Raw genomic sequence first — 10,164 nt, forward strand, 5'->3', positions numbered from 1 at the left:
TTTTAAAAAGTTACCAATGTGTGGGGAACAGAGGTGAATATCAAATAAGGCTAGCTTTATTTTGAGTGCTCTTTACTCAACTATGAGTTAGTGCCTGGAAATTCAATTCCAATTTATTGTAACTGGTAGAAAAAAATAACATTCCACCCCTGCAGTTTAAGACTGCATTTTACATTTTGCTAGACTCCAGATTATTCACTGTTACGGCTAGTTACTAAGTGGAGTTTACATTTAAGCAGACAGGAAAGTGTATCCACTGCTGCAAAAACAACCATATGGCAGAAAAATGGAAGTTTTTGCTTGTGCACCATTCCTGACACCTAAAAAGCTACTCTCAAAATTGAGGAAATGTCTTCAACATACTAAAAGGGTACATATTAGGGAAGTCATAAGGCACAGTTGGGAAAGTTTGCATGTTCCCATTTTCTCAAGTGTAATGCTCTCCAGTGTTAACAGATAGCGGACCAGCAAAAAATACTGTTCAACAGCTTGTTCAGCAGATTTGTTAAATTTAGGATCTTTCTGCACTGACAAACATTTAGTAATGTTCAATTTGGCAATAGTAATACTTAAGGGAACTAGACTGAATCTTTAAGCTTACCCTTGCCACTATGATATAACACCTAGTCCAACATCACACACTGCTTTTGAAAATCAGGGGCCTGTACAAATGTAGTTCTATAATTACATATTATACTGGTATATCCTTTAAAGCAAAGGTGGGTATGCACCACACCACACCAGATCTAGGATATCTGTTAATTTTTTTTAATTTTTAAGAAACAAACAAACACGTACAGTGTTCCCTTGTCTTATGCGGGGGATCCGTTCTGGACCACCTCAGGTAAGGCAAATTCCACGTATGCTTGAGTCCCAATGAAACTAATGGGGATTGGGTGCAGCAGCACACATGCACGTGCCACAGCCACACATGCCATTTCCTGCTTGTTGCGCAGCTTTCAGTGTAAGCTGAAAGCCATGTATAGGGTGCCCACGTATGACGCGGGTGAACTTTATATCCCCAAAGCCATCCAGGTATGATGGAGGGGAGCAATTTCACTAGGTTAAGGGAAGAGCTGGCCTCTTTTAGACCAAGCAGAGGCCTTTCCCCCTCTCAAACATGAAGTTACTGGAAGTAACTCCCAGTTTTGATACCACTTCCCATATAAAATAGCTGTGGGGTACAAAATGAAATTGGAAAAATTGCTTCCCACATTCTCTAGAGGGCATGCATGGCATTTTTCTCTTAAAAAACTGGGGCTGGTGGGTGGGCTGCATGCAGCTTACTGGTTGTACTTTTCCTTCCCTTGATACATAATCTACAATTACATGGAATGGATGCATGGCTGTCTTGTTTGTTGGAACCCTGAGCAATACACTCATTCTGTCTAACAAAACAGTGGGAAAGAGAGCCTGTCATCTAAAAGATCTGTGCAATCTATCTCCGTATTACACTGGATTATAGCCAATACTTGAATATCTTGAATATTGAATAGGGCATTATCTTAACTGATACGTGTTCTTTCTTCCCAAATATTGCCTCTTGCTTTGAGAAGGGTATATGCTTGCCAGATCAACTATTCAAAAATTGTGGAAAGATAGCTCTAAAGTGCTAGGGACAGATCCACTGTTTTTAATGGGCTTACATGGGTGCAGCATAAGCAACATTCTTATTCAGAATAAGGACCATCTGACAATTTTATCTCTGTCTAAAGGACTAAACTGCCAGATATTTTCAAAGAGATATTAGATGCAATTAACATTTTAAAAAACAAACTGCCTCAAAGTAATCGGCCTCAGTTAACCCACAGAAACATTTAGGTAACGTTTTGTTCAGTTCAGCTATCCAACAGATTGCTTAAAAACAATCAAAGAAACATTATTTGCACTAGATTTAGCATATGTGGGAAGGAAATAAACAAACTGAAGCCTGTACGAACCAGCATTCTACTCAATGAAACGCATAAAGCCAGCCTCATTTCCCATTCTACAAGTAATTTAGCGTCTTGCAGATAATCTGTGAAGCCACACGCACCAGCTCATCTAGTGATGTGCAGTCATACACGTATGATCACCAGCTGAAAGAATACCACACTGTTGTATAAACGTTAGGCACCAATAAAGTCAAAATGTTGCTACCCAGAGTCAATGATTGTTTAAGAAATATGCTAAAAGGGTTAAGCATTGTGTTGTAAGGCATTAGAAAAACAAACTTTTAAAAAAGTGTAACTCCAAATCTGTTCAATGAAAAATAATTAAAAGAAGAAATTACCAACTTCATTGAACTGTTGCAGTTGTCAAAATATTCCATAGATCCTAATGCTGTAAAATATGTAACAACATTTAAACCACAAAAACCTTTCAAATGCACAGTGAATGTTGCTTTGGGAAAGTGGGTCAGCATTAGTTATGGGATGCTGTACTGGTCATTGTTGTATAGTTAAGACAGTTAAACTGAAACAAGTTTTGCGTTTCTCCCTACATTTAAGGGAGGAGGCGAAAGATACTTAATGCAAGAGTACAGAAAAGTTTGGTTCGTTCCCCACTCCACCCCTTAACTGTAAATAAGCTTTTACAAGTTTAATACTGTTAGCTAAATCAGCATAGATTGTATAAGCATACAATCAAAGCAAACTTATTTCAGCATTGATCAAATTCAAAACTGTGTTGTCTTTAAAAGCTGTGAAAAAATTCAGACACACAAAAGCAAACAACTTGTCTTTCCACAGCACCTTTTAGATACCAGTTTATACTCACTGATAAAAGTGCTGATTAGCATCTTTAAAAAGCAAAGTCCTAAACCTGTATTTAGCCTGCAGTGCACAAACTCTTCTTTCCAAAGGAAATATCAATTAATATTCAAGCCCTTCAACTTTTGCCAGCCAACTTAGCCACATGGCCAGTGTTCCTCTCACTCCCTGCAACATTTTCAAAATAGAATTCCTACAACTTGTAGATCCTTTTAAAGCTAATGTAATAAGGAGAAAAAAGCATTAAATATTTGCAAAGCTTTTTTTTCTTTAGCAATCCTGCAAGTATTTCCTCCATGTAAAAGCAGAATAAAGACCTGCTCTTGTTCTCTCCCCATTTTGTTTTGGTTTGGGATGAATTTTCCAGTTTGTGAAAATTCTTGTGTTTTTTCTTATGAAATTTTACAGGCAATTCATCTGTCTGCAAATGTACCATGCAATATGTGTCTTATATGACAAGCATAATATATACATATATACACTTAGTGTGTGCATGCCTGCATGTATATTTATGTGTATATGCACACTTTTGTGTATATACAAATGCATTGGTATGGATACACGTACTTTTAAGACTGACACAATCAAATGATAGACAAGTCACTCATGCAAATTTTGCAGTGATATACACATATCAGTATTAAGAAAGAGGATAAAAACTGACTTCATTTACACTAATATTTCATCAGCATGCAATTTGAATCTCAGAAACTCATTGTTCTCAAGTTTAAGATACTAGTTCATTAAACATTTAAGAAAAACATAAACCCATGTATAAATATGTACTTAATACTGTTGTCTGAGTAATGTTTTAAAACTTTACAGTTTTTCCTAAATGCTGAATAATCAATTACTCAATATTATAGTATGATTAAACACATTTTAAAAAACTTAACCAGCTTTAAAAATAAGCAACCTGATTCTAAACTCTATCTTGGAGTCCTGTAAGTAGGAGATGCCCCATCATTTCAGTTTCAGGAAATAGGTAACCCAGAGAATCATCACTGTGTATACATGGAGCTCTCAAAAACAAGAATACAGAAATATGCACAATGGAACCCATGGCCAAGGCTTCACTGAATTATTTTACTTAAGACCACGTTGAAACATAAACAAACCTCAGATGCAATTGAAATACAGCACTATGCCTGTCGTTAAGAATTTACTTTGTATTAACAGTTACATTAAGGCCTTGTAACACACAGGAATACACTGTGTAATAAGTTTGTGTTTTATGTCTAAACAATGCTTTAACAGCTCCTATTCAGTTTGTACTTACACAGTTTGAAATGTATGCTTGAATTTGGACCTAGGAGATCCTGGTTTAAGTCTCACCTCAGATATGGTGTTTCTGGGGAGCCATTGGGAAGAAACAGCATGACTACTTCTATAAAAGTGAATAAAGGGTTGTTGTCAAGATGAAAGCAACAACCTTTTTGACAGCTAAAGTGTTGTATAAATGAGTGATCATTGGGGGGAAAACCAAGAGACCATGCACTGGGCAACTCCCTAGATCAATAAATAACCTTTATTTAATATTTTTTACTTCATATTCATTTAAGAAAAAAAAAAGCATAATTTGAAGAAGAGAAGAGACATCTATTTTTAGGAGGATTAACCAACAGAAACACAGAGGAAAATGTGTATTTATACCCTGTAGGTTTATGGCTTGATGAGCAGAAGTCCTCTTCCCAAAGCCTTCTGCAATAATAACATATGTGGGAACTACTAGTTTTCCACACATTCTAGCTTACTTGAGAAAATGAACCTAGGGAAAGTCGATAAAAAGTTCTCAGCATGTTCCATGAAACCAAGTAAACAGGCTATAGTTAGGGGTCAGGAGGAGACTGCCTCTTACTTTAATCATTTTGGTCACTAGGACATGTCCATGTGAGCACTTCTTTATTTCTTCCAGAAGTCAATGCTACCACTGATTCTCATGCACCTGAATACAACATTGCAGCAGGAAGAACAGAGTACCAATATTTATAGGCTTTTAAATCAAATAAATAATATGGAGAAAATAAAATATTGTAGGCATCATTCAAGTTTTCAACAAATACTTTTAGAAATGAAAAATGCTGTATAAATGCCTCACCCCTTGGAGAAAATTATCAGAATTCTTTAGTTATCAACAGTATCTCAGCTATGCTGCCCACGCCAGTTTTAATGTTACCCTGTTTACATAAACTGATTTTATACACTTTTAATCAAGATTCACTGCAAAAAGCTTTGAGAAAATATTTTTCCATGACAAGACATATCAGCATTTGTTTTACTGATGCAGATTCTGTCACATACTCACTGGAAAGAGTAACAAGAAAGGCCCTGCTCCATAGCTAGGGGCAAAACTTTATATTTACTCTAATCTGGTTGTGGAAATTTGCTCTGGACAAGAATAGATATCACAACATTTATCAACTAATAACTGAAAGAATCACAAGTATTTCAAGACCAATATTTCTATACTGAAAAGCAGTCATTTTGAGGGAGGGGAGATAATGGCTAATATTTACTGCTGAGTTATGATTGCTGTATTATTATTACACGTAAAATAAATTATTGTTTTAGGTTACTTTGAAATGTAAACACAGAGATTATAAATTATTGACAGAACCCAGGCTTGTAAATTCTTGGTTTTGTTCCATATATATAAATTCTCTTCTCACAAATCACTATGATTCTCATCGTGCTGTATTCTTATTTTGTTGTTCTAAAGATCTCTTGTGTCACAGATCACTGCTCTTACTTGCTTGTCCTTCCTGGATCATTTCATTTTCTTTTGTTAACAATGAACACTGTGGTCTGGGAGACTGCTTTTGCATTAAATAATATCTTCTCTATATACTGTCTATGAACTAGTTCTGTGTCAGGTGCAGTCAAGACAATATTATTCAGAAAAGTGTGCCTCTCATGCACTAAGGCTGATATATGGAGCAGTGACTAGATAGGTGCCCTTTTAACAATTCTCTTTATTAACAGAACTAATAAATGAGTAGGAAATATGGTTGCTGCAATGCCAAACCCCAATCCTCAGGAGAAACACCTTGACAGACAATATCACAGTAAATAACACAGACTATACATTTGGGGGGGGGACCTAGCCACTAAAAAAGCATGAACTCCAAGGTCCACCTAGTGACATATTGTCCTAATAGTGGTCAATGTGATACCTATCAAGGCCTTTATGCCATATAATAAATACAGCAGTATCTACTTAAATATTACTTCAACTAGATCATTAGCAACTATATCTGGATTAGTACTACTGTACTAGGTGTACCCTCTGCTCTATTCCCACTGCAACTACACTATGGGGAGTGGAGGTTGAAGCCTTCCATTCCCAGCTGCATTATAAAGGACAATCAACCCACTTCTCTGCACACACATGATCACCAAACCCACTTATAGGATGACATTTCAAAATTTCATCCATGGAGGAGCAGGTTAAGCCTTCTCTCCCCACATACTGGTGGTAGGTCTGGGGGGTGGTAGTAGGTCTAGGGTTTGATTTTTTAACTCTATTGTAACTTGTTGTATTTTATTGTTGTAACCCGCCCAGATTCTTTGTGATTGGGCGGGCTAGAAATAATTCTATTATTATTATTATTATTATTATTAAGGCAACATCACAATTTATTATTAAATTTTGTTTTGTAAAAAAAATTCCAAAAACACACATATGCCAAGCATATCTTATTAAAGTACAGTGGTCCCTTCCCTTACGTGGGGGATCCTTTCTGGACCTCTCCCCCAGTGTAAGGGGAATTCTGTGTATGCTCGAGCCCCGTTTAAAAGAATGGGACTCATGCCTGCAGCGTGGTGCGCGCATCTTTACCCCTTCTGGGGTGCGCGAGCCTTCTTCTGGTGTGGCTTTCAGCGTATGACAGAGGCGCACTGTAATATCATTGCTGGCCACAACCTCAAGGTAACATATGGATTACCTAAGAAAAGGAATGGGGAATCTGCAGATTTCCAGATACTGTTCAATTCCAATTCCCACTCCCATCCCCTTTTCTAGGAAATAACTGCATTTTGTCCATTGTCGTCGTCATAGCATATTCATTTAAGAATCAGTCACAATGCCTGTTATGATTTCATCATTCAAAGTGAAAATGACTTGTGTAATTTGGAAAGTATTCTGATGCAACTCAATATCGTTTTGGTTGACTTCATGTCAGCACTGTCCTGTATTTTATTAGTTACACATATCAATTAGTTTAGAAAGTTACCATGCTCACAAGCCAACATGTAAACAAAGTAAATCTGGGTGACCAAGCAGAGAAGCTTTATGACAGTGTTTCCTACAAATGTATAAACTAAATTCCACTCAATTCAGTGAAACATGTTTGGGGGGGGGGGGGGGAAGTGTGCTGTGGACCATATTTTACATAGTAATCTAACATTCTAAACTATAAGAATTATATTCAAGTATCAAATGATCTACCATTTATTTTAAAATTCATGGTCAACATGAATCTTTAAATTATATGAACCTACAGAAAAAATATTAAACTTGTATAAATGTATCTATCATATTAATTTTTTTGAGCTTGCTATGCCTAATTAAGTAGAAGTAGGTCCCACTGAAAACAATGAGACTAACTTTCAAATAAATGTATGATTACACTACACTTAAAGAACTGTTCTAACAGTGAACCTATGCTGATTCAGGGGAAGGATAGCTTTCATTTAGTAAGTGTTAACTAAAGTTTAAAAACTTGAGGACAAACTAATTTTTCATAACTGCACATAGGGCTAAATCTGTTAGTCCCACTTAGAATGACCCTACTGAATAAGAGGACTTATGTAAGAGTTGGTTTACTAAATCCCAGTCAAGCAATGAGTCTATTCTAGTCTGGATTAACAACTGGACTCAGCCTCTAATTCTGATGAAACAGCTTCCTAATAGATACATAAACACATGAAATGTCTTACAGTCATTTTAAACAAATAATGATGCAACGTGGTGGTTTATGTCTGCTGGACATGCGAATACTACATGCAAAGTTTTAATGCAACCTACCATTGACTAGAAAGATTGCTATAATTTTCCTTCAATACTTTCACAAATTCATGCAGTAGAAACCAATGTTGCACTGTATTACAACAGCCTGAAACCTCCACCGGCATTCTGAGATTTTTTACAATCTTAAAAAAAATCTAGGAATTCCACTCATTAGAACAGAGCATGTTTTCAAAAGGAAAAAAAAAGCATGCTCAGGTTCACATTTTAAATTACTATGTAACAAGCTAGACTATAAGAAGAATTACACTCAAGTATTTGATGGTCTATTTTAAAAATCATGATCAAAATGAATTTCTTAAAATATTTAAACCTACAGAAAAAAATTAAACATGTATAAATTTACCTGTCATACTTAAGGCCATTTTCCTTCACCTATAGCTATTAAAGATAAATATTTAAAGCAGGATGCGTTTATACCTTCTTCAATACAAAAAAAAAAAAAAGCAGAATATAATGAACCAAGACTAAAATAGCCTTTCATAACGAAAAGTCTGTAAAAGTGCTTCAACAGAAAATGAACTGATCTTAAGAGATAATAAATTGCATAAGCTGATCATTTTATAAGTATTTTATAAAGTATGGAGGAGTGAAATGTTCATTGAAACCTACATTTCTAGAAACTACTAGCCTCAAGTTAAGATTTTCGCATAACAGAAATTCTATTAAACTGACTGAGAAATTAAAGCTTATTAATAATGCAGAAATCAGAAACAGGTTAAATATTTATAAACATTAAGAGTATCCATGTCTTTCAACATGTACACATGCATGTGTACAGAAACATGATTAAAACACTACATTCATTTAATTATTAAACTACTTTTACAACTACATTTATCTAAGAAGGCAAAATTCTTGTACTAGTAAAGTATGAGAATGTTTACTATGAAGAAATGCTAAAGGAATTTGCTTTGTACCTCATTAAACTATAAATTAACTGCAAAGCATGTTTTCAACAAATATTCAAAATTAGATTAAGGAAGCACTTGAAACTGCACATCAAAATGCACATATAGGTTCTTAGACTTAACTTTAAAGAGTCACATGCTTCACAAAACACAAAAAGTTCCAAATTATGTTATCTTAACAATCCTCTGATTGTAGCCACAATATAGGGGCACATGAGCGAACTCCTCTTTAATCCAACCAGTTCCAAATAGCAGTCTGGGATTTTATAACAGTGTTTTTTTCAAATTTAAACAGAAAATGCTAGGAAGATAAGAGAAATAATTTCAATTTTCTTGAACCATACCACCAAACTGCTTTTTGAAGTGGGGGAGGGGGGAGAACAACCTCTGAAAACAGTTTCAGACATATGACCCCATGACTTTCAACTGTTTCATGGCTGTAATAATTTCCTTACATACTTCTGTGAACTGCAAACCACAGTTCATGTCAGTCAAGTTTCAGGGTCTGTGTGGGACCTGACGCTGCACTACATAGCTCTCGACAAAACTATTCTCAGTGCGGTTCTCAGGAAAATTAAGTGTAGATATTTTACCTTAATCAAAGAGGTGATCACAATTGCACCAGCATTCACCATAGGATTGTGGGGTTTGTCTGCAAAATAAAAAGGTGATTCAATCACATGAATTTACTTCCTACAAAATTATTTTACACTGTACACAGTATACATTAACACCATCCTTCATACCATTTGTATTAACAATTTAGAAGAACTACATGCCAGACACAGATAATGTGTTGGGATCCTTGAACCATTAACAATTTAGAAGGTCTCTATGGTGAAATGACTTCAGTTGTTTTCTGTATTTCTGCCCTAGTAATCCAAAATGCTGAGACAACAGAGTGATACAGCAATATCAGGAGACTGTACAGTGGGCCCTTGGTATCTGCTGGGGTTTGGTTCTAGGACCCCCCCCCCCCATGGATATCAAAATCTGTGGTATACAATGGCAGAGTAAAATGGTAACTTTATATAAAATGGCAAAATCAAGGTTTGCCTGTTGAAAATCTTATATACAGTATATATATTAAATGTTTTCAAGCCATGGATATTTGAATCTGTGGTTAAAAAAATCCATGGATAAGGAGGGCTGACTGTATTTAAGATCGTCAATGAAAGTACACGTATTCTGCTCTTAATAAATTACTGCACTGACATGTACCAGTAATTTCTAGACACAACAGGAGATTCATTTTGCCTTAGGAACAGGCTGCAGCCACTTGCACACTTGGATTTCAGCCAAGAATGCTGAAATATCCTAACATTTATGCATTAAGAGCTTAGTAATCACCACCAAGAAGTTAATGGTCTGGAATTTAAAGCTAAATACATCTGTAAGTGCATAGCTGCTTATATCTGAAGGCTAACAACCCCAACAAATGAATCCTAAAAGAGCAGAGGGGAGACAGAAATTTATA

At 35.7% G+C, this 10,164-nt stretch overlaps 1 protein-coding gene across 7 annotated transcripts in view; it reads right to left on the reverse strand.

Moving 5' to 3' along the window:
* The window catches only part of GLS (glutaminase), a 45,324-nt gene extending 36,017 nt beyond the window's left edge, over positions 1-9,307 (reverse strand). For 2 of the 7 annotated variants that reach the window (XM_042480782.1, XM_042480702.1), the window contains exon 1: positions 2,273-6,312. In XM_042480782.1, the coding sequence (XP_042336716.1) occupies positions 2,273-2,404 (132 nt within the window). In that variant the 5' untranslated portion in view covers positions 2,405-6,312. Of the gene's footprint in view, positions 1-1,940; positions 6,313-8,122; positions 8,157-9,280 lie in introns of those variants that run through there. The other 5 variants (XM_042480615.1, XM_042480383.1, XM_042480551.1 and 2 more) reach the window with 5 other exon arrangements.
* Positions 9,308-10,164: the final 857 nt, after the last annotated feature.

The sequence above is a fragment of the Sceloporus undulatus genome, chromosome 1 (assembly GCF_019175285.1).
Source record: "Sceloporus undulatus isolate JIND9_A2432 ecotype Alabama chromosome 1, SceUnd_v1.1, whole genome shotgun sequence".
Lineage (NCBI taxonomy): Eukaryota > Metazoa > Chordata > Lepidosauria > Squamata > Phrynosomatidae > Sceloporus > Sceloporus undulatus.